Source organism: Hypanus sabinus, chromosome 15 (genome assembly GCF_030144855.1).
Source record: "Hypanus sabinus isolate sHypSab1 chromosome 15, sHypSab1.hap1, whole genome shotgun sequence".
Taxonomy (NCBI): Eukaryota; Metazoa; Chordata; class Chondrichthyes; order Myliobatiformes; family Dasyatidae; genus Hypanus; species Hypanus sabinus.
The window spans coordinates 33,266,084-33,292,087 of record NC_082720.1 but is presented as its reverse complement, the minus strand read 5'-3'; the positions used below and the strand labels follow the sequence as shown (position 1 = coordinate 33,292,087).

The 26,004-nt window shown below is 39.9% G+C and overlaps 1 protein-coding gene across 6 annotated transcripts in view; it reads right to left on the bottom strand.

Annotated features, from left to right (window-relative positions):
• The window catches only part of sh3tc2 (SH3 domain and tetratricopeptide repeats 2), a 103,032-nt gene that overhangs the window by 16,581 nt on the left and 60,447 nt on the right, over nt 1–26,004 (bottom strand). For all 6 annotated transcript variants that reach the window (XM_059990190.1, XM_059990186.1, XM_059990188.1 and 3 more), the window contains 6 exons: nt 25,898–26,003; nt 23,790–23,933; nt 7,692–7,884; nt 6,775–6,848; nt 3,122–3,317; nt 245–378 (listed from right to left, as the gene is read on the bottom strand). In XM_059990190.1, the coding sequence (XP_059846173.1) occupies nt 245–378; nt 3,122–3,317; nt 6,775–6,848; nt 7,692–7,884; nt 23,790–23,933; nt 25,898–26,003 (847 nt within the window). The remainder of the gene's footprint in view (nt 1–244; nt 379–3,121; nt 3,318–6,774; nt 6,849–7,691; nt 7,885–23,789; nt 23,934–25,897; nt 26,004) is intronic.

The following is a 26,004-nucleotide window of genomic DNA, read 5'->3' as shown; positions in this document are numbered from 1 at the left end:
ATGAGGAACACCATTTACCTCACTTTTGAAGGGTCAAATCTTCAGGTCATTTCTAACATCTGCTCTTTAAGATGCTCCATTCTTAAAACATATTGCCTTTTAATCCCCTGTGCACCACACAGGATTAAAAACCAAGAGTGCCCAGACACAAAATAAATCGCACATTTGGAACAGAGAGAAAGTGATTGATTGAGTTAATGACTGAATGTTAAGCACAAAAATATAAGGTTGGAAGAAAACACACCTAAACGATAAACAGTGTTGATATCACTCTGGGAGAGCTTATTCAAAAGATTGATGCAATGTCGTTCATCAGGTTTTCTAAACGTGTTCAAAGAAGATTTTTCTTCTTCACTTAAGAATAAAAGGTGGGCTTCTCTGTGAATCAGAAGTTAGATATTAACAACACTGGTAGGCCATCAGAATACTTCAAGCTTTAGCACCAAACACCTTTAGCACTTTCCAATAAAGTAAAAAGGAGGAAAAACCTGGTATTTATAATCCAACTATTGCCAGTTGTAAAATCATGACACACATCTTAACTTGAAAAATGTAATTCTGGGAAATGGAATGCAGCATCAGAGTTGCTAAAGATGAACATCTTCATAATCTTGCCATGATACCTAGCATTGCACTAAAATACCTTACATGCCATTACTTTGCAATTCAAACAGATAATTTAATTTTCCCCTGGGGGAAATGAATGATAGAGTTAAAATTGAAATGATTAGTTTACAAAGTTTATGTCCTGCCGGCATTTTGACTAGGACCTTTCACTCAATCATATTAAGGAAGAGCACACCAGTAAGTCAAAGATTAATTGTGCAGGTATGACATCAATGACATTTACCTGCAGGCATGATCACACTGCCATTCCACATCAACCTCTTACCATGCATACCTGATAGCTGGTTGATACTGCGCCAGCTTGGAGCCAGTAATTTATACCAAACACCATTTAGGGTTAGTGAGGTTAAAGTGGTGTTGGTGCAAATTACTGGCTTCAAGCCTGGTGATACTACACAAAAGATCAGGAGTTCAACTCTACTAGCCAGAAAGTCAAGGATGTCCCCTCAATCCTTCTCTGTCAATTACACTTTCTCACAGTGATACCAAGATTTCCCTGATTCCAGCAGATCTATTAGTGTCAGCCTTGAATATACTCAGCAATTGACTATCCACTTCTCTCTAAAGTAGAAAATTGCAAACATTCTTAAAACAGTTTTACTTTCCACGGATGTTGTTTGGTCTACTGACTGTTTCTAGCATTTTCTATATTTATTTCAGTTTTCAGCATTTGCAATTTTACTTTAATTTAATAACTTAGAGACCTGGTCTGGCTTTTCATGCTGTGCGAGTTTCCCATGACCACTGTCGAAGGCATTGAGAGGTGAGTCAACAAGCACCTGCTGAGGTGGATGGGGATCTACCCAAGTTTTTCTTCAGTGGGGCACAACACAAGATCAGGCCAGCTACAACTCCATCGTCATCAGTAGTTGGAGGTGTTCAAGCTGGCAATGTATACAGTTGTGTTGACACTGAGGGGCTCCCATGAACAAGCTAATATACCAAGCAGGAGGTACAATAAGATTGGTCCAAAAGTGGGCGGCCAACTCGGCCAAAGACCAGGCAGTAAGCTCCCTGCAATTGAGAGACAGCATTGGCAACCCATGTCTGAAATGGCAAGGGCATGGCTCAGCACACTTCCTACAATGGGGACGTGCAAGCTCAAAGGATAGGTGTGACATGATCCAGGCAGAGGTATGGAACTGTGAGGACGGAAGGAAGGTAACAAAGACTGTGGAGTTGGCGCCTAGATGAAATGGGATCTTCCCAAGCACAAGGTCACCAGCAAAGAGATTTGGAGACTAGAGCCCTTCTGCATTTCTTTCCTCCTGCAGTTGGTTTATGACACCATTACAGCTGCATGCATGGGGGCTGAGAAAGGACCCTAACTACACCACTTCACAGTCAGCAGGGTTCACTGGCACACATACCATCAGGATGCAAAACAGCTTTAACACAAGGACAGTATAGGTGGCGCCACGACATGTTCCTGCTGTCCCTTGCTGGCACGCCGGAGTGGGAGAGGTGTAATCAGAAACCAGCTGGCAGAAAGGCAAACAGGGCAGTAATTTTTATCAAGGAGAGGCCCACACCAGTCATAGCAAAGAGGCTTAAATCCAATCTGCTGTAAACTGCCAAATCATGGGAAATTAGGGTCGATGTGGGCAGGAAGCTGCAGTTCACAGAGGTGGTGCAAACACACTTCCACCAGACATTATACTGTGGTCCACCAAAGTCAAGGAAATCATCCTGGTGGAGCTCACAGTACCATGGGAGGAAGGATGTGAGGAGCTCCCAAGAGGAAACCAATATGTCAGGCTCAAGCGTGCAAGACTGACAAGCACTGAATCAAACTATCTGGCTTTTCAGTGTTAGAATTGTTTGTAATGATCTTAATAATTTGTCTGTGAAGATTTGAAAGCTTAACACTGGAGTCTGAATTTGATCCATTACAAGGGAGCTGCCAAATCTGCACTTGGGGCAACTGAATGTAAATTGTTGTCAGTGAGTTACTCAACAGCTATGAGGAGAATTAAAAAACTGTATCTCCTGTGTTTGATATCTGAAATAGGGAGTTGTGCATTTTCCAGGATAGAAAGCCAAAGGGGGGGAAAATCCACCTTCTCCAATACACTGTGTGCATTGGAAAATCACAGGCACGTTGCTACTGAATTTCTGTCTGCTGTTCCAATACATTGAATTAATATATACTGTTTAAAATAAATAATTATTTCCATTTATATAAGTGTCTTCCTCATAGTTTTACCTTCACAAAATTTTCATGAAAATTATAATGGAAATTGACTTCTAACCATAATGTTAAAAAGCCCTCTGAACATTCTGAAATATGTATTAATGTCTGACGTATCTCACATTCAAAAACACAAAAGATCCTGCAAATGCAAAAAATCCAGAGGAACACACACACATTGCTGGCAGAACTCAGCAGGTCAGGCAGCAACTATGAAAATGAATAAACAGTCAACATTTTGGGCTGAGACCCATCATTCGGATTGACACTCATACTCATCTGAATCAGAAGCATTTTACTCACAGTGGTTTGAATTGTTCAGGCCGCATGTGTTTTACTGGTACAAACCCAGTATCTCCAGTAGAGAAAGACTTCCCTAAAAACCACTTCAGGTTAGAAAGAAGGAAGCCAATTATCTGAATCTTCTCTCCTTCACTGAAACACAGTTCATCCACCTCACATGCTTTGTAATCCACAGTTGCAATGCAGGTGCCAGTACCTAAAAGGCAAAGGTTACTTGTAAGTAGTAGCTGTATGAGAAACAATGGAAGTTCTCTAATTCACTTGAACTGTCTTTCTGGGTTACATGAATACTGACACAATGAACATGCAAAAAATGTTGCCCTTGTATTTCAGCAAATTCTTGTCTATACTATACTAAAGAAAAGAAAGTTACATGCACAGTTTTGGTAATTATTCTTCTAAGTAACTAAATAGTGGATGACATCACATGTGATTTATCCAGCACTTGCCCTGTATCTTCAGCTGCAGATCCAGGCAAAACCTTGGAATGTATCAGAACATGATAAATAACCTACCAAAAGCAACTTATTGAAATATTGGCATCCTAAATTACCATAAGACCATACAACATAGGAGCAGAATTAGGTCATTTGGCCCATCGAGTCTGCTCCGCCAATCATTCATGGTTGATCCTTTTTTTCTCCTCCTCAACCCCATTTCCCAGCCTTCTCACCATAACCTTTGATACCATGTCCAATCAAGAGCCTATCAATCTCTGCCTTAAATACACCCAATGACTTGGCCTCCATAGCCGCCCGTGGCAACAAATTCCACACATTCACCACCTTCTGGATAAAGAAATTTCTCTGCATCTCTGTTTTGAATAGATGCTTCTCTATCCTGAGGCTGTGCCCTCTTGTCCTAGACTCTCCCACCATGGGAAACATTCCTTCCACATCTACTTTTTCTAGACCTTTAAACACTCGAAAGATTTCAATGAGTCCCCCCCCCATCCTTCTAAATTCCAGCAAGTGCAGACCCAGAGCCATCAAATATTCTTCATATAATTCTCTTTCATTCCTGGAATCATCCTTGTGAACCTCCTCTGGACCCTTCAATGCCAGCACATCTCTTCTAAGATGAGGAGCCCAAAACTGTTCACAATACTCAAGGTGAGGCCTCACCAGTGCCTTATAAAACCTCAGCATCACATCCCTGCTCTTGTATTCTAGACCTCTTGAAATAAGTGCATGGCATTTGTCAGGCAGGATGTGAGGCACCAACTCATCCTGCAAGTTAACCTTTAGGGTGTTCTTCACAAGGACTGCCAAGTCTGTCTGCATCTTAGATCTTTGGATTTTCTCTCCATTTAGAAAATAGACTGCACATTTATTTCTACTACCAAAGTACATGACCATGCATTTTCCAACATTGTATTTCATTTGCCACTTCCTTGCCCATTCCCCTAATCTGTGTAAGTCCTTCTGCATCCTATCTGTTTCCTCAACATCACCTGCCCCTCCACCAATCTTTGTATCATCTGCAAACTTGGCAACAAAGCCATCTATTCCATCATCTAAATCATTTATATACATCATAAAGAGAATTGGTCCCAAAACCAACCACTGCGGAACACCACTTGTCACTGGCAGCCAACCAGCCAAGGGTCCTTTTATTCCCACTCTCTGCTTTCTTCCAATCAGCCAATGCTCTAACTATATTAGTAACTTTCCTGTAATACCATGGGCTCTTAACTTGGCAAGTAGCCTCACGTGTGGCACCTTGTCAAAGGCCTTCTGAAAGTCCAAATATACAACATCCACTACATCCCCCTTATCTATCCTACTTGTAATCTCCTCAAAGAATTCCAACAATTTGTCAGGCAGGATTTTCCCTTAAGGAAACCATGCTGGCTTTGTCCTATATTGCCCTGTGTCACCAAGTACTCTATCACCTTGTCCTTAACAATTGACTCTAACATCTCCCCAACCACTGAGGTCAGGCTAACTGGTCTATAATTCCCTTTCTGCAGCCTACCTCCTTTCTTAAAGAGTGGAATGACATTTGCAATTTTCCAATCCTCTGGCACCATGCCAGAGTCCAATGATTTTTTGAAAGATCATTTCTAATGCTGCGACAATCTCCAATGCTATATCTTTCAGAACTCTAGGGTGCAGTTCATCGGGTCTGGATGACTTACGTACTTCTAGGTCTTTGAGTTTTTTGAATACCGTCTCCCTTGTAACCGTAACTACACCCACTTCTCTTCCTTCATACACTACAACATCTGGCACACTGCTGGCACACCAAAACCCCTATGTGGCAGCACATAGAAAATGTAGGAGGATCTCCAGTCTCAATGGAGAGGAATAAACAGTGGATGTTTTAGGCCAAGACCCTTCATTGGGACTGGAAAGGAAAGGGGAGAAGGCATGATGAAGTGTATCAGCCTGAAACGTTGACAGTTGATTCCGCTCCATAGATGCTGTCTAATCTGCTGAGTTCTTCCAGCATTTTGTATATGCTGCTGTGGATTTGCAGCTTCTCCAGAATCTCTTGTGGTTAACCCTATGTAGCATCTTACTTAGGTTCCAGTGTCCGGTTTCCTCCTCCAAAACTGCCATTAAAGTATAATCACAGGCAGGAGTATAAATAGTGGGCCCAGATGGTAAAATGACCAGACTCTTCAGGAAATTTTCCATTTAACTTGCTTAACTTGGATATCATTAAAGATGTGCCTGATGGTAATAGCATGTCTGTCTGCCTAGACCTACTGAGAGGCCCTACCCTAAGTAAGTTTGAATAGATTGGATCAATATTAATGTCAGGCATGCACTTCTACAAGGAAGGCCTTAACTTAGCTAGAGAGGCCTTAAAGAGTGTACCTGATTCACCTGGCCAGTAAGGAAATTTGAAATTTTGTAATGAAACAGGTTTCTGGGATCCAGCTGTCACACATAGCAGGGAACTAATTAGCCTTGGCCTGCTCAAAGCCATAGCACGTCAATGACATCATCAGAATTGATGATGTCAGAATCATCAGAATGACATCATCAGAACTAATTAGCCTTGGCCTGCTCAAAGCCATAGCATGTCAATGACATCATCAGAATCGAAATACCCTCACCCAGCTTCAGGGTGTGTCTTTGCCACCTGAAATTTAAGATTATGGCAGCAATGTTAAGGCAAGATGCCAACAAAACCAGTCCTAAATAGCTAGTTTCATGCCTTGGTTTTAAGAAATATAATAGGATGATTCTTAACACATTGTCTATGAATGTAAGAATGAAAAAGCATTCATATTATTCAAATTTTTTAAAAATTTTGAATAAAGTTTCTTTTGCTATATAAAATCCACTACCTCATCCTTCCATCCCTATATATCAAAGTAGAGAAAGATAATTTAACAAATACAAAATTATTCATCGGAACAGAAAAGAATGCTTCAGCTTACTGTATCCTTTGCTGAATTGTTGTTGATCTATACTGATCTCATTTAGCTGCATGAAAACTAAATTGTTCTATATCCTGCCTATTCTAAAGCTTGCCTAAATATCTCCTAAAGATAGTGATGTTATCCAACTTCTGCACCATCTCTGGCAGAGCTCCAAGTATCAAGTATCTGCAAAATAAACTTTCCTCTCAAGTTCTCCGCAACCTTGCCCATTAACAAATGGAAAATCTATCACAAGGTTAATTAAAAAATTGCTTACCAATTGAATGGGGGAACTGGTGTTTACATTTCTCATAGCCACCAAAGTTTTCTGCTCTTGTCTTCAGGAACCACCTGGGATCAAATTCAAGTGCACTATAACTAATCAGCAACTCATGGGTCTCAAATATCCATGACGTAAACAAATACAACAATAAAACAGCAGAAGCTTTTCCAAGAAATAACTGTTCTGAGCCTTTCAAAAAATATATATAGTTTGGTCTTAACATTGAAGCTGATTTTATAGTTTTGCCAAATAGATACATTATAATTTTAATCAAACCTTAGCACAACTATTATATTTGTCAAAAAAAGAAAATATGATGCAAAATATTTAAGTAATAATATATTTTTCAACTCAATAAGTTCAGGGATTCCAAAGCCTAAGGAATATAGGTTTCATCCTTGTGTGTTGTCTGTGTGGAGCTTGCGTATTCTCCATATGACTGTGTGGGTTTTCCTCCCATATCCCAAAGATGTATTGGCAGGTTAATAGGCAACTGTAAATTTTTCTATTGTGTAGATATGTAGAAAAAGAATACAAGGGGAGTTCATGTGACAGTAGAGCAAGAAATTAAGCTGCAGAGATACAGGGAAATAAAGAAATAAGGAATAGGACTGCGCTCTTGGAAGCCACCTTCAACCAAACAAACTGAAAGCCTTTCATCAGTGCCTTAGTGTAACACAATTATATTTTAACTCATATGTAAATAATGACTTTGAGTATGATTTACATGGGACTTTCTCCACTTAAGGAGAATAATCCTATATTAGAGGAGGAGGGATCCATAGATTAGTAGTCTCTGGGTCTTTATGTTCAATCTTGTCAAAGTACTAACTTCTGTAGACCAATTTCATAACATTAAAAAATTAGCTTTGCATGAAAATATAATAAGAGTGAGAGTAATTTTGCCATACTGGTAGAATGGGTAGAGAAGAGCCTGCGGAGCAGAAACCGGAACGAGGCCCTTTTCATTGGTTGAGAGTGCAGTTGCTTCCCAGTTTGAGTCATCCCCGATATCTTTAACCTTGATGAGATCCTCCTTGCAAATGTGCAGATCTTGCTCTTCACTCTTTGGAATGTTGGATAAGGCTCTGGTGAAAAAGTGACCTTGATGCAGAAATAGATAATAGTATTGGAATGTCTTTTAACGAAGTCAGAGAATTGTTGTGGTAAAGGAGGCTGCCAATCAACATACTGAGAATATGCCACTCCCTTACAAGTCAGTCTATTCAATCCTAATCTAGCTCTTTCTCCATAGCACTACAAATTATTCTCCCTCATTTACTTAGCAATTTCTTTTTGAAAGCCCCAATTAATTCACCCATCCCACAGGCAGAAAGATTCAATTCACATTCACATATAATGTATGAAAAGTTTCCCATTTCATTACCTTTGAGTCTTTTGCCCATCAACTTCGGTCTCATCAATCCACTAAGGGGAGCTGTTCCTCTTTGCTTGCTCCACTTAACCTGCTCTGCTTAAACGACTCATGATGTTGTATAACCTGCATCATTTCTCCTCAGAATTTAGCTTCAAGGGAACAAACTTAGCTTCATCAGTCTAACCCTATAGAAGAAATCCTTATTTCCTGGAAATATTAGTATCTTGCTTTTTGCAATCTCTTAGACATAACTATCTTCCCAGAAACTGGATGCAATATTCCATTTGTGATTTAACCAAAGTTTTATTAAAAGTTCATTGCAATTTCATTGTTTTTGTACTTTGTGTCTGTAGTAATGATGCCGAGAATCCCAAATGCTTTTTGAGTCATTCTCCCAACTAATAATGTTACTTTAAAATAAAATATAGGTACACGTTCCCGCACACCATTTAGAATTGTGACAATTAACATGTATCGCCTTTTCTTGGTTTTCTGCAAACATGCATAATTTCACACTTCTAAGTATGAATTTTATCTGCCATTTGTGAGCATATTCTGCCATCCTATATCTCCTTGCAGTCTCTTATGTTTAACTTTTTGTTATATATTGTTTGTGACAGTAAAAATTATTTAAATAAATATAAAGCAAAGTAATATTATCAAAAGAAACAAAACCCCAAACTCCAAAAGGTAGCTAGTCCTGAAATCACTAATAATTTCCAACTTTTGCATAGTGTGACCTAACTGCTAATTACTTAAATTCATATTTTTTTCTGTGTCCATCCTTGATCAAACAGAGTTGACAGTGCATCCAGTCTCTCAGGCACTCCTGTAGAATAGCAGTAGCATCACACTGTATTCTGCTCCTGAAGTTTAGTTCCATCAGTGTTAATGGAATCAGATTTTAAGTACAAAGCAGAACATTTAGCAGCTACTATATTCTAAACATGCAATACAATCAATAAGAATATTCCAACTGGGGACAATGTTAGAGAGCTGGCTGAAATTAGCCATGGGTTTCACTTGCAAGCACTACTTAGTACTTACCTGTACTTTGTAGGATGGCAATGAATTTGACAGTGATGGATCTGTTTTCTGACTATTCGACAATTGATTAAGGTAACAGCTGGTTTTGGGAGGGCTATGTATCAATTGTGATACTCAACTTCAGCATGTAACTTTGTTCAAGTGTCAGAACTTCTTCAACCTAACTGTTTTTTTTATCAAGAGGAGGACGATTTGGCAATTAATACTTGGGCTGGCCTACCGCCAGCAAAAATTAGTTATTTCCACTTTGACTCTGAGCCTTTTGGGCAATGTATCTGTAGGAGGTGAGGCAATGCCATTGTTTGTTTTGCACAAAGTATTGTTTGTTAAGATTGGACTATACTTTCTGGCATTTGCAAAATGCCAATTTCATCAACAAGGAACAGAATGTACTAATGAGATAAAGTCAGGCAAGTCCATACAAGGAAGCAGCCAGTCTCACATTATGGTTTAGAATATAGAACATTACAGCACAGTACAGGCTCCTTGGCCCATAATGTTGTGTCAATATTTTAACCCACATTAAGCTCAATCTATCTAACTAATACTTATCAGATTAAATATCAAATCTCCACATTCAAGCAAGCAATCAGGAATACCTAGAAAAACTGCTTTAGAAACGGTGAAACCCTGGTTCAGTCCCAGCAAAGGACCTGACTTTTCCCTCCCATAACCACACTGTTAACTTGATAACTTCAGAAATATATGGTTCAAAGTTCAAAGATAATTTATTATCAAACTACATGTATATATTATCCTGAGAATCATTAACTTGACAAAATTACAGGAAAAAGAAGAAATACAACAGAATTTTATGAAAAAGAATATATATATATGTATATACACATACATACACACACACACACACACACACACACACACAAACAAAGACTAACAAACACCAATGTTCAAAAGAAGACAAACTATGGAAATAAAAATAATACCGAGGACGAGATATGTAAAAGTTCCTGGGAATGAAAAGAGTGCAGCCAATATAATTATTGAAAATAAGATAAAACAGCTTAACTACTTTGAAGAGGCTCAACAACCTGCAAGCCCTCTACCATCCAAAATTTTCATTCATTCCAGGAATGAAAGGGTTACCATATGAAGAATTTCCGGCAGCTCTTGGGCTGTATTCCCTGGAGCTTAGGAGAATGAAGGGGGATCTCATAGAAACATCCCAAATGTTTAAAGGCCTGAACAGATTAGATATGGCAAAGTTATTTCCCATGGTAGGGGAGTCTAGGACAAGAAGGCATGATATCAGGATTGAAGGACATCCATTTAAAGCAGAGATGCCAAGAAATGACTTTAGTCAAAGTGTGGTAAATCCACGGAATTTGTTGTCAGAGCAGCTGTGGAGGCCAAATCATTTGCTTCATTTAAGGCAGAGATAGAAAGGTTCTTGACTAGTCAGGGCATCAAAGGGTATGGGGAGAAAGCAGGGAAGTGGGGATGACTGGAAGAATTAGACCATCACATGATTGAATGGCAGTGCAGACTCAGTGGGCCAAATGGCCTACTTCTGCTCCTATATCTTATGGTCTTATTTCATCACTGGTGAACAGTGGATGTACACCTGTTAGAAGTTCTAGGTGTCGGGGTCATAAAGTGTGTGGAAACATACCATAGCTAGAAAAATGGTTCTTGGGAAACTGAAAGTTCTGAAGGTAGATAGGTCACCTGCACTGATGGTAGATGCCCCAGGGTTCTGAAAGAGGTGGCTGAAGAGATTGTGGAGGCATTAGTATTGATCTTTCAAGAGTCACTAGATTCTGGAATGATTCTGGATGACTGGAAAATTGCAAATATCACTTCACTCTTCGAGAAGGGAAAGAGGCAGAAGAAAGGAAACTAAAGTCCAGTTCGTATGACCTCACTGGTAGGGAAGATACTGGCGTTGATTATCAAGGTTGAAGTATCAGGGTACTTGGAAAAACATGATGAAATAGGCTGTAGTCAGCATGGTTTCCTCAAGGGAAAATCTTGCCTGACAAATCTGTTGGAATTATTTGAAGAAATGACAAGCAGGATAGACAAAGGAGAATCTATTGTTGTTGTGTACTTGGATTTTCAGAAGGTCATTGAAAAGGTGCCACATATGAGGCTGCTTAACAAGCTTTGAACCCATGGTTTTACAGGGAAGATTCTAGCATGGATAGAGCAGCAGCTGATTTGCAGGAGGCAATGAGTGTGAATAAAGGGAGCCTTTTCTGTCTGGCTGCCAGCGACTAGTGGTATTCCACAAGGGTCTGTGTTGGGACCGATTCATTTTACATAATCTGTCAATAATTTGGATGATGGAATGGATGTCTTTGCTACAAAGTTTTCAGATGGTATGAAGATCAGTGGAAGGGCAAGTATTTTTGAGGAAGTAGAGAGGCTATGGGACTTAGACAGGCGAGGAGAATGGGCAAAGAAATGGCAGATGGAACACTGCATCGGAAAGTGTATGGCCATGCACTTTAGTAGAATAAATAAAAGGATTGACTATACTGTAAATGGAGAGAAAATACAAAAATTGAAGTGCAAAGGGACTTGGGAGTCCTTGTGCCCTAAAGGTTAATTTGCAGGTTGAGTCTCTGGTGAGGAAGGCAAATGCAATGTTACCATTCTTTTTAAGAGGACAAGAATATAGAAGCACAGAGATGTAATGTTGAAACTTTATAAAGCTCTGGTGAGGGCTCCCTTCGGGTATTGTGAGCTGTTTTTTGCCTCATGTCTTAGAAAGGACGTGCTGAAACTGGAAAGGGTTCAAAGGAGGTTCACGAAAATGATCCAGGATTGATTGGCTTGTCATATGAAGAGTGTTTGATGGCTCTGGGCCTGTATTCTCTGGAATGCAGAAGAATGAGGGTGACATCATTGAAACCTATCAAACAGAGAAAGGCCTTGATAGAATGGATGTGGAGAGGATGTTTCCTATAGTGGGCGAGTCTAAGACCAGAGAACACAGCCTCAGAATAGTGGGGGGCATCCTTTTAGAACAGTGATGAGGAGAAATTTCTTTAGCTAAAGAGTGGTGAATCTGTGGAATTCTTTGCCACAGGCAGCTGCAGAGGCCAAGTCTTTATGTATATTTAAGGCAAAAGTTGATAGATTCTTGATTAGTCTGGCATAACTGGATATGGGGAGAAGGCAGGAGACTGTGGCTAAGAGGGAAAATGGATCCACTATGATGAAATATCAGAGCAGGCCAAATGGCCTAATTCAGTTCCTATATCTTATGGTCTTATATACAAAGTGTATTGCAGTTACTCACATTAGCTACACTCAGGGCACCTCTCAAACTGATTTCTACTACAATGATTAAGGGCAGCTTATGCACATGAACATGAAAGAGATAAAGGAGGAATCTGATTGGAGAAGACAGAAGGCCATGGAGGAAAGGGAAGGAAGAAGAGCTCCAGAGGGAGGTAATGATCAGACAAGGTGAGAGAGGGAATCAGGAATGGGGAATGGTGAAGGAGAGGTGTGGGTTAAAGAAATTGATGTTCATGCCATGTTTACTCTTTTCGATATATGCTGCCTGACCTGCTGAGTTCCTCCAGCATTTTGTGTGTGTTCCTTTGGATTTCCAGAACCTGCAGATTTTCCCAGGTTACTGCAAACAGTCTGACTGGCACCCACGATCTTTCAACATTCACAGTAAATTAGATCACATTTCTTCCACTTTCTGATGTTTAGGATCAACAACAACTGAACTATTTCTGCATGATTTTATTTATTGAGATGCTGCCAGATAATTGGCTGATTAAATGAGCAGGTGTACAGGTGTTCCTCATAAAGTGGACACTAAGTACAAGTCTGGAACTGTGCTGTAAAGATGCAGTTTTCCTGTAAGAACCCAAAGTTATTTCTGCAATTTCTTGACCCAGCACTTCTGGCAAAATTCCAAAAAAAAAGCAACATACAGTATTTGATCTTGGTCTGCCATTAAAATCTTATTAAAACATACATTTGTCCCTTTAGGTAAGGTACTTTAAAATCAACTAATGACCTATAGATTTCACAATCTTCTGAAGGCCTAGACAGATCAAGCAGATACAGCAACCGTTAGTTGGTGAAGGTTCATCACCATGTGACCAGAAGCGAGGTTGGGAGGTCGGGGCAGAGCTCCAGACCAGGCTGAATTGGAAAGGGGTGAAGCCTCCGCTACTCAGCGTCTTGTTAGCAAATGTGCAGTCACGTGAGAATGCAACTGAGGACCTGAGTGCATATCTGCTGTATCAAAGGGAAATAAGAGATCATTGTATTCTGTGTCTGAGTGAGATGTGGCTTTCTTCCAGCACACCAAATTCAGCAGTCAGATAAGAAGGCTTCTTGATCAACAGAATTAACCAAACTGCTGATTCAGAAAAGGCAAAAGGTGAAGGCATGTGTTTCATGATAGTCTCAGTGGTGCTGTCTGAGATGACAGTTTTGTCAAACTCATGTTCCCCTGACGCTGAACACTTAATAGTCAAATGACATCTGATCTATTTACCTCGGGAGTTCTCCTCCAAAATATTAGAAACATCGAAACATAGAAAAACCTACAGCACAATACAGGCCCTTTGGCTCACAAAGCTTACCTTAGAAATTACCAAAGGTTACCCATAGCCCTCTATTTTTCTAAGCTTCAGGTACCTACCCAAGAGTTTCTTAAAAGACCCTATCGTATCCACCTCCATCATCATCGCCGGCAGCCTATTCCACGCACTCACCATTCTTTGCGTAAAAAACTTACCCCTGGCATCTCCTCTGTACCTACTTCCAAGCACTTTAAAACCATGCCCTCTCATGGTAGCCATTTCAGCCCTGGGAAAAAGCCTCTGACTATCCACACGATCAATGCCTCTCATCATCTTGTACACCTCTATCAGGTCACCTCTCATCCTTCGTCACCCCAATGAGAAAAGGCCGAGTTCACTCAACCTATTCTTGTAAGGCATGCTCCCTAATCCAGGCAACATCCTTGTAAATCTCCTCTGCACCGTTTCTATGGTTTCCACATCCTTCCTGTAGTGAGGCAACCAGAACTGAGCACAGTACTCCAAGTGGGGTCTGACCAGGGTCCTATATCGCTGTAGAATTACCTCTCGGAACTTAAACTCAATCCCATGATTGATGAAGGCCAAGACACCATATGCCTTCTTAACCACAGAGTCAACCTGCACCGCAGCTTTGAGCGTCCTATGGACTCAGATCCCAAGATCCTTTTGATCCTCCACACTGCCAAGAATCTTATCATTAATACTATATTCTGCCATTATATTTGACCTACCAAAATGAACCACCTCACACTTATCTGGGTTGAACTCCATCTGCCACTTCTCAGCCCAGATTTGCATCCTATCAATGTCCTGCTGTAACCTCTGACAGCCCTCCACACTATCCACAACACCCCCAACCTTTGTATCATCAGCAAATTTACTAACCCATCTCTCCAGTTCTTCATCCAGGTCACAGTTTAAATACTACCAGCGGCCAACTATAATCAAGTGCTTAAGATACTGCATGATGCCATCTCCAAACAAGAAGCAGTCCATTCCAACACATTTAAAATCATAGTCAGGGGCTTCAACTAGGCTTGTTTGAAGAGAACAATTCCCAATTACCAACAGCACCAGCTATCTCAAAACTCAAGACCACTGTTATTCTAAGATATGGCTACCATTCCAGGCCCGGACCGCATTTCGGTAAATCAGGTCACTTGGCTGTCTTACTCCTACCTGCATACAGGCAGAGGCTAAAGAGCAAAGCTTCAGAGAATGAGGCAACACAGGAGGCAGAGGAGTGGCTGAGGGATTGCTTCAAGTTGGTAGACTGAATTATGTTCAAGGACTCATCTGTGGATAGGAATGAATACATCATAGTTGACACGGACTTTATTAAAACAGTTGTAGATGAGTGTGTCTCCACAAAATTATTTAGAATCTTCCACGAACAGAAGCCCTGAATGAGAGCCAGATCAGAGGCATTCAATTCTGGTGACAAAGAAAGATCCAAGAGGTCCAGGTACGACCTTTAGAAAGCCATCTCAAGGGGAAAGTGGCAATTCCAGACTAAACTTGAATCAATGAAGGATAGTCGATAGCACTGCCAGAGTTTGAATACCGTCACCTCTTATAAAGTTAAATCAAGCAACAAAGAGCTTAGCTTCCAGGTGAGCTCAATGCCTTCTATGCTCACTTTCACTATCAAAACACGGCGAAACCATCATGAACTCCCACCCCCCCGATGATCCTGTGATTTCAGTCTCCGAGGCTGACATGAGAGCATCATTCTGGATGGAGAACCTACAAAAAGCATCCAGCCCAGCCTGGCGAAGTACTAAAGACCTGTGCTGATCAATTGGCTGGAGTGATCATTAACCTCTCACTTCAGTAGTCTGATGTACCCATCTGCTTCAAGCAGGCATCAATGACACCAATGCCTAAGAAGAAAGTGGTAACCTGCCTCAATGACCGTCATCCAGTAGCATTTACATTCAGTGATAAAGTGTTTTGAGAGGTTGGTGATGAAACATATCAACTACTGTCTGAGAAGTGACTTGGATCCACTCCGATTTGCCTACCAGAGTAACGGCCCACAACAGACACCATCACAATGGCTCTTCACTCAATCCTGGAACATCTGGACAGCAAAGATGCATATATCAGGATGCTTTTCATCAACTATAGTTCAGCATTCAATACCAACATTCATTCAAAATCAGTCACTAAACTTCAAAAATTAGCCTCACCACTTACTGATGCAATTGGACCCTTGATTCCTCACTTTTGGACCCCAATCAGTTTGGGCTGATAACAACATCTCCTCCAAGATCTCCATCAGCACAGGTGCATCTCAAGGCTGTGTGCTTAGTCCCCTGCTCTATTTGCTTTACACTTATGATTGTGTGGCTAAGTGCAGCTCCAGTGTCGTATTTTAGTTTGCTGATGAAAACACTCTTGTTGGCCAAATCATAGGTGCTGACAAATCAACATATAGGAGGGAGACTGAAAATTTGACTGAGTGGTACAACAACTACCTCTTACCCAAGGTGATTATTAACTTCAGGAGAAGGAAACCAAAGGTCCATGAGCCAGTCCTCATCAGAGGATCAGAGCTGGAGATGGTCTGCAACTTTAAATTCCTTAGTATTATTACAAACGTTTGTATTTCAGAAGACCTATCATGGGCCCAGCCCATTAGAGCAATCATGAAGAAAGCATAACGGCACCTCTACTTTCTCAGAAGTTTGCGAAGTCTGCTGCGCAGGTTGACTCTGTGGTTACGAAGTCATACAATGCATTGGCCTTCATCAATCATGGGATTGAGTTTAAGAGCTAAGACGAAATGTTGCAGCTATATAGGACCCTGGTCTGACCCCACTTGGAGTACTGTGCTCAATTTTGGTCGCCTCACTATAGATAGGACGTGGAAACCATAGAAAGGGTGCAGAGGAGATTTACAAGGATGGATTGGGGCACATGCCCTATGAGAATAGGTTGAGTGAACTCCGCCTTTTCTCCTTGGGGTGACGAAGGATGAGAGGTGACCTGCCAGAGGTGTACAAGATGATGAGAGGCATTGATCATGTGGATAGTCAGAGGCTTTTTCCCAGGACTGAAACAGCTAGCACGAGAGGGCATAGTTTTAAGGTGCTTGGAAGTAGGTATAGAAGAGATGTCAGGGTAAGTTTTTTTACACAGAGAGTGGTGAGTGCGTGGAATGGGCTGCTGGCAATGATGGTGGAGGCAGAAACGATAGGATCTTTTAAGAGACTCCTGGATAGGTACATGGAGCTTAGAAAAATAGAGGGCTGTGGGTAAGCTTAGGTAATTTCTAAGGTAGGGACATATTCGGCACAACTTTGTGGGCTGAAAGGCCTGTATTGTGCTGTAGGTTTTCTATGTTCTATGTTTCTATGATTTGGCATGATATCTAAAAACTTTGACAAACTTCTATAAATGTGTGGTGGGTAGTATATTGTCTGGCTGCATCACAACCTGGTATGGAAACACCAAAGCAATTGAATGGAAAATACTCCAAAAGTACTAGATATGGCCCAGTTCATCATGGGTAAAGCATTCCCCACCACTGCACACCTCCACACGAATTATCATTGCTGGAAAGCAGCAACCATCATCAGGGACACTCTTCATCCAGCAAATCCTTTCTGCTCACTGCTGCCATCAGGAAGAAAGTACAGGAGCCTTAGGACTCACACCATCATATTCAAGAATAGTTATTACCTTTCAACAATCAGACTCTTGAATCAAATTCAATTTCTCTACCCCTATTACTGAAATGTTCCCACAACCTATCCACTCACTTTCAAGGACCCTTCAGCTTATGTGTTCTTGATATTTATTTCTTATTTATATATTAGTATTAATTCTTTCTTTTTGTATTTTTACAATTTGTTGTCATTTGCACACTGGTTGAATGTCCAAGTTAGTGCTGCCTTTCATTGATTCTATTATGGTTATTATTCTATTATGATTTATTGAGTACGCCCATAAGAAAATGAATCTCAGGGCTGTATATTGCAACAGTTCTGTACTTTAATAATAAATTTACTTTGAACTTTGATGTGTGACATGCTAGGAACCATCTGGCTGAATCTTCACAATAATGCAAAATAAGCTAGAAATAGTCAATCATTTCATTGGTGAGCAAGCATGTTTGCCTTCACATAGAATCACAGAGTCATTGAAAAGTACAGCATAGAAACAGGCCCTTCAATCCAACTAGTCCATGCTGAATCATTTGAGCTGCTTAGTCCCATCGATCCGCACCTGGACCATTGTTATTCCTACCCCTACTATCCATGAACCTACCTAAACTTCTTTTAAATGTTGAAATTGAGCTGGCAGCTCATTCCACACTCTCACGGCCCTTTGAGTGAAGATTATTTCCACTCATGCTCCCCTTAAACTCTACAGTTTTCACCATAAACCCATGCCCTCTAGTTGTAGTCCCACCCAATTGCAGAGGAACAAGCATGCTTGCATTCACCTTATCTATACCCCTCGTAGCTTTGTATACCTCTATCAAATCTCCTCTTGATCTTCTACGTTCTAAGGAATAAAGTCCTAACCTATTCAATATTTCTTTACAACTCAGGTCCTCCAGTCCCAGCAGCATCTGTGTAACTTTTCTCTGTACTCTTCCAAACTTATTTACATCTTTCTTGTAGTTAGGTAACCAAATAGCACACAATACTCCACACTAGGCCTCATCAATGCCTTGTACAACTTCAACATAACATCCCATCTCCACCACTCAACACTTCCGCTTCTGAACTTAAACATTCCAAAAGATTTAGTGCTGAAATAAACAACATGATACAATGTGCAGAATATTATTGACCCAGAAATTAATGCAAATTATCAAATTAAAAATGTGAGACCCGCATAGAACAGAAAAATATACAAGATCAACCACACCAAGATCTCTTACTCTCCTGTGCTGATTGAAGAACAAGAACTATTGAGTTTAGAATTTTAGCATCACTATTAGCAACTTAAATTAATGCAGAACTAGAGCATTGTGCTATGTATCCAAGCAAGTTACGAAAATAAAGAATAATTTTACTAGAAATGAGGTTACATTCTCTAATCAGACATTCTGGCAGGCAATATCATTTACAATGACCACTAGCCTGGAGAAGCTAAACTATAAACGAAGCCAAACTATAATTTTACATCAACTTTCATCAATAAGAGGACCACTGGAGAATTGGCAACCTCGCATGCTCTCATAGACGATAAAGCTGTCAAAAGCCAGTATTCAAAGCATTTTAAAATGCATGTCATTCACATCAACTAAGTTGCTGAGTTACAGGGGATGGGAACCAGGGCAGCAGTACAGATAGGAGAGTGGTTGTGGAGAAAGATGTATGAAGGCTGAACAACAAATTCGGCAATCTAAAGTTGAGCATAGTAGTATTAATGTTCTTAGCTACATATATTTCAATGCAAGGAACACTGTAGTGATGGATGAGCTTATGGCATGAATCAACATGTGGAACTATGACATTGTGGCCATTAGAGTATCTTAGTTTCAGGAGGAACAGAACCGGCAGCTTAGTGTTCCAGAGCCGGGGTGAGATCTGGTCCAGCTGGAAAAATAGTCCGAAACACGGCAAACAGAACTCAATGCAGACAATTGTGAGGTGTCGCACTTTTGAAGGAGCACAGGGTAGGTCCACATGGTGAGTGCTCAGGAACTGAGGATTGTGGTAGGGCAAGGAGGATTTGGGAAAACAGATTCATAATTCCTTGAAAGTGGCATCACAGTTAGAAAGGGTCGTAAAGAATGCTTTTGGCACATTGGCCTTCCTAAATCAATGTATTGAGAATAGGGGTTGTGATGATATGTTGAAATTGTTTTATAAGTTGGTGAGGACTAACTTAGAGTATTGTGTGCAGTTTTAGTTTCTGTCTACAGGAAGGATGTAAACAAGATTAAAACGGTGCATAGAAAGTTTATAATATTACTGGGACTTGAGGGCTTGAGTTAAGGGAAAGGTTGAATAGGTCAGGGCTTTATTGATTGGAACATGAAAGATTGAGGGAAGATTTGATAGAGATATATAGAATTATGAGGGGCACAGATAGGGTAAATGCAAGTAGACTTTTTCCACTGAGGCTGGGTGAGGTCAACTAGAGGTCAAGGGTTAAGGGTGAAAGGTGAAATGTTTAAGGGGAACATGAGAGGAAACTTCTTCACTCAGAGGGTGGTAAGAGTGTGAAACAAGCTTGATGCTTTTAAGAGAAATTTAGATAGGGACATGAATGTGAGCTTTTGTCCGGGTGCAGGTCGATAGGAATAGGTAGATTAATGGGTTGGCACAGATTAGATGGGACAAAGGGCCTGCTTCTGTGCTGTAATATTTTCTGTGAGTTAATATTAACCCTCACAACTGTCATCTACCTTTTGCAAAAGTACACTCAGCTTTTTTTAAGGTAATGGATATTTTTGCCATGCAATCAACTCATCATCAAAGCAGGAAAATAAGTAAACTTCAAATTTGTTATGTTACAAGCTGGTTATCCCAGGAGCCAGAAAACGCAGCAGTAAAATGAAGGTATGCCTACTGGCTCCAAAGGTTGTCTGTCTTAAATCATTCCTCACGGGATGGAAAATAGAGCTCATCCCAAAAATCACTGGTCTCTAGATAACTATTCACTTCCTGTGAATCCCCATCTCATCCTGCCTCATCTCCTCACTCTCTTTGATTATGTCAATTTCTTTCCTCCATTAAGCATTACTTTTAGGATGCCACATACCCAATTCCCAGAACACATTATTAAAGATCACAGTCTGCTGGACACTTGCCAGCACACCAGCATGTCGATTTGGTCAACAGACAGAAACACCCAATAAAGGAGTAATGTCAAGGCGCAGCCGTTACGTTATATGGCTCTCCCATATCTTCTGATTGGCCACTTTGCTATCACACTTGAGATTTGTTCCTTATTATCCTGCAGTCAGACAAGTAAAGATTTGATGAGGCTGACTAATGTTTCTCCAAATAAACTGATAAAAGTAAAGTGAGGAAGGTTTTCTTCCTCAGACACGTGACCAATGCAGAATACAGTACCTTCTTGGAAGCAAGTACCAATCAGAAAGGAGATGAGAAAGACTGGGTCCCACTGGGGAAGGAAGAGAATAATAATCCGATAGGAAAGGAGTTTGTGAAAGACTGCTGCTTACATGCAAAAAATGTGTTGATTGAGGCAGTAAGAGGGAATTCACAATAGAAGCTAAAGTTCTTTGGTGGGGTTGGAGGGGCTGGGAATAATGGTCCACCTCCCAATTCATAAAGAATGAGGTTAGAAGTTATTATTTAATGGAACCAGCCCCTCTCACTCTTATTTTGCTGCTGGAATTCCTGCGTCTTAAATTTAAATTCTATCTGCCACGTTCTAAAATTCAGCTCCATTAAGTAGAATACAATTCACACATAATAAAACTGCAGTTTAGCACATGAATTTAGGGATTAATTACTACTCTACGCAAAGTTTCACCAAGCAGTCCATCACCTAATTCATTCTTTATAGATAAGAGCAAAATAGCTCTCGTAACACTTAGTAACACTGCAGGGCGCTAATTATATCTTCACTTTCATCAAAAGGTATCAACATTTCTGTAAAACAGTCTTTAACACAATTGACTTTGTTCTAGCAACCTTTAGCAGCAAACCCTGTTGGATGTGAAATAACCCAACCCCTGTAAAGTCCTATAAAGTTCATGGAAAGTAGTGACATAGTATTCTGATGCCAGTTTGCATGGAGACAGTGAATTCCTCCACCCAAGCAGATTACATGGCACAAATCTATGGAATGGCCACACCATTCCCTACTGCTGGAGTTTCAGTCAAGCCTGGTAATCCTCAGCAACTTACACTGACTTAACAGCAAAAAGAAGATACCAGTGAAAATACAACATCGACTACTTCTTCAAAAGTCACTTTAGTGCATCCTGCCTTATTACTATACAAGTAATACACACAGGGGCCACTTTATTAGGTACCAGGAGGTAGCTAATAAAGTGGTCACTGAGTGTACATTTGAGGGCTTCTGCCACAGCAGCCCATCCGCTTTAAGGTTCTAAGTTCTTTTACACACATCACTAACATGTTTATTTGAGTTCCTGTCACTTTCCTGCCAGTTTGAATGAGTCCGGCCATTCTCCTCGACCTCTCTCATTAACAAAACATTTTCACCCACTGGACTGCAGCTCACTGGATGCTTTTTTTCTATTTTTCACACCATTTTCTCTAAATCATAGAGACTGTTGAATGTGAAAATTCCAGGAAATCAGCAGTTTCTGAGAAACTCAAACCAACCCATTTGGCAATAACAATCATTCCACTTTCAAAGTCAATCAGAACACATGTCTTCCCCATTCTGACGTTCAGTCTGAACAAGCACTGAACCTCTTGACCACGTCTACATGATTTGGTGCATTGAGTTGTTGCCATACGATTGGCTGTTTAGATATTTGCGTTAATAAGGTGTACTGGAGTACGTAATAAACTGGCCACTGAGTGTAGAATTCCCTTCGCAAACAATTAGCTTTGTTGTGTGATCAATTAACTTCCTTGGGTAAAAACAAACTTATATGCACACGATTTCAATTTGTTTTTCTTTTTACAAATGTTGATGAAATAATAAAATTCAGTCCAGAGTTTCAAGGGTAAACTGCCCTTGTAGTTTTCAGAATGTTGCCCCAAATTGCAATATGCAGACTATACACAGACAGTAGCCTTTGATTCAGTAAAGCCTTTGACCAAAGAGTAGAATGTCTATTCTATTAGAATTTTCTAACTTTAATACAGGACATTGGCAAACTATCAATTTTATGGGCTTTTGTGATAAGCCTAAAAATTCAAATCAGTGCCAATGACATTAGAAGGTTTCCGCTGGTAGACTGAATCAGAAGTAAAACTGGAACCTTAAATCTTGAATCAATGTTGTAGAGTTACATGAATTTTCTGGCAGTGAAACTTTCAGTCATAGCTGCACACCTACTTTTGCTTGTGTATCATTCTTTATTTATGATATCCAGATTGCCAGCACCAGATGAAATGCCGTTAATCTCCACAGACAATAAATCCTTATCAAAGTCTTTCCCAGTTTAAGAATGCACAACATTTGTACAGCCCGTGGGAAAGTGTCAGGATGAATTCACAGGCTGCTGTGGTACTGCAGAAATCTTCTGCTGCCTGGGAATTTCCAATTTGTGAACTGTTCAGGTTATGAAGAGCTTACAGAAGCAGAAATTGCCATAACTTGAGAAGGATCTGTTTTATGTGACAAAATCATAAAGTGCATGGAGGAAAATTCTCAAATCTGGCTTGCCGGGGACCACGCAGAGGGAAATTTAACAGCACCACTCCACTGATGGAATTTGTAATCATCAGGAAACTTCTCTAAATTTCTATACTGGCAGCTATGCTTTCAGTGTCAAGACACCGTACTCTGATATCCTCTCTTAGTTCTCTGCACTTTCTTTCTTTAGGCCATTGTTAAGTGACCTCACTGACCTAGGTGATTGATAGCTGCCTTAATAGTCTGTGTGGCTCAGATTCAAATTCTGGCTATTAATATACCTATGAAATGGCCACAGATAATTTACTACATAAACTGCACTTTTTAAGTGCAAATCATTAACAATATGCTTTTGGCAACATTCCTCTGGCCAGTAAACTACTTCCAAAGCCAAATGTACTTTGTGCAAAGCTATATAACATCATAGCGCTGTTTCAGATTTTCCTTTACATACAGAGGGTAGTAGCTAAAATCATGCCAATTGGTTCACTTCAGCCTTGGAATTACAGAATTGTTACATCAGGAAGCAAAGTCTTTACATTTACAAGAACCTGTTTTTTGGCTTCCACATACAATTTCCTGTTTTCTGTTGGGATTAAGCAGAAAATCTTAATTTTCTGGTAAACAGGCAAAGGAACCAGATTTTGAAATGTGGATTTATAGATAAGAAAAGCAAAATGTAATTGTATTTATTTAACCCTGTTGGTTTTCTTTTTTTTTAAATTGAATGCCAGTCCCTGGTTTCACACATCCACCTTTCATTATCTTACCTTCCTGTAACAGAAGATCCAGATACATCAATGAAAAATGTGCTTCATTCACTTCAACCTGAATCCTCACATCTTCCACCAGCGACACATTCAACCAGAAACGTTGGTCCAACAACAAGTTCTCCAAACAGCGACCAACAAACCCTAGAGGAACAGTTGAATTTTAATAATGATGCGATTAAATGTTGAACAATTTTCTAATGAGTCTGGCAATCTATCAATAGGACAAAAACAAAACTTGTGTTGTCAGTCAAGGTCTTTCTTCTCCTGGAGGCACCAGATAAATTAAGTAGCTACTTTTTCTTTGTGACATTAAAAACATTCCTCCTTGGACTACACCACTGTAATATCCATTCCACAACATATGCACATTTTCTGTGAGGATTTCTGGATAATAAACATGAAAATAGATCCCATTTTGACCTCCCTAAATATTTGTACACAAGGAAGTTCAAACTGCCTACAATTTAATAGACATATTGTCCTGTACATCAAGCCAATTGTGCTATTTTTAAAAATGATTATCAAGGCCATGTAGTCCAAGCACAGGCTTGATCAGCAGGATGCATATGATGCAAACGCTGGACAAAAATACGATTTCATGGCAAATGCAAGTGACTGACCTCACTCAACAAAATTCCCATCATGGTGCTGGAAATATTCAGCAAGTCAGACAGCCAGTGTGGGACACCAAATCGGTTCAAAAATATCCAACACTTCAAATATTAAAAAAGGTCTATTCATTGGCTAACCTGCTGACAAAGATTTTCTGTCCAATTCTAAACAGCATGAGTATTTTACAAGATCTGACAGTCTTGGAAGTGGAAAAATCCCTCCATTAGCACCACAACCCCTTTGCTAAATAGTTACATCATATCCTAGAATATTTCGGCTGGTCTTTGGCATCCCAATGGAAAATGTTCCAGCCTCTTTGAATAATAGAATCCATTGTCCTATATGCTAGCCTAAGTATCAAAAAAATGAAGTATTACAGATGCTGGAGGACTGAAATAATAAGAAAATGAATTGTTGGAAGCACTACAGGAAGAGTGGTATCACTACAGAAAACAATCAATTTCTTTAATCTTTAATGTCTCATTCATCAATATATATGAAATCCTAACCTCATCTCTTACTGCTCTCTACAGTTTCTGAATTGCCTTCCTCGATTGCTATTCAGGCAATGAGCCCAACAGAAAACCCAACACAATGCCAATATTTTTTAATTACAATAGTGTAAGGCAGTGTTGGTTTTGATAACAGTCGTAAGTTGCATAAACAGACTAGTGTTTGCTAAACAAAGAATAATACAAATGTAGATTTAGTTTCCAAAATGTATATTTGATACCTCTCAAATTACAAATTGCAGAGAAATGATTTTCTCTGTCTGCATCAAGATCTCAAGGGAAACAGTAACCACCTGCTAAAATAAAACACAAGCAGCACATGAAAGTCCCCATTAACAGCAGCCAGAAAACAGCTCTCTCCATGTGCAGTAATGCAGCAAATCGACACTGGGGTAAAGATGATTTTACAAACCAAAAACCTATTTGTGCATTTTAATATCAGTTCAAAAGTAAGGTTTTTCCTGCACTGGATAAACATTTTTCCTCTGTAAAATACACGAAAGGTTGGACGCAACTTACATATATTTTCTTTTACTAATCGTAGCTATCAGACAAAGGACTGAACTACAGAAATGCTCATTTGATATTACTGCTGTCACAAGTTAACACGCTGTTTGCATACCTCCGAGAGAACAAATTTTGCAATATTTACACAAAACATGTCAGAGTAGTAGCCACATTCCTGGCAAAGGCCTAATGTGTGAATGCATCTGAAGACTATTAATTCGTCTACATCATCTATCCTTGCAAAACTGCATTAGGTGGCAATTTTAACATTCAGCAGTTAACATTTTTTTCATTAGCAGCTAACTGGCACAGATTTAATAGAAGACAATGGCATCATGTGCAAAGTATTGTTTGCTTCTCCCTCTCTGCTGTCCCGCCAGTGCACCAATTTTCTTCCCTTTGGATTCTACAGAACACCATTGACAAGTAATGCTGTTAAACGTATTATTTCTCAAAAATAATAAACAATCATACCGAGAGAAAGATAAGTTGTAAATTTCCAGATTTCCTCAACAGTCTTAAAGGTGAGAACAAAGAGGTCCTTCTCAGCATGAACTGAAATCAGTCTTGATGACAATTCC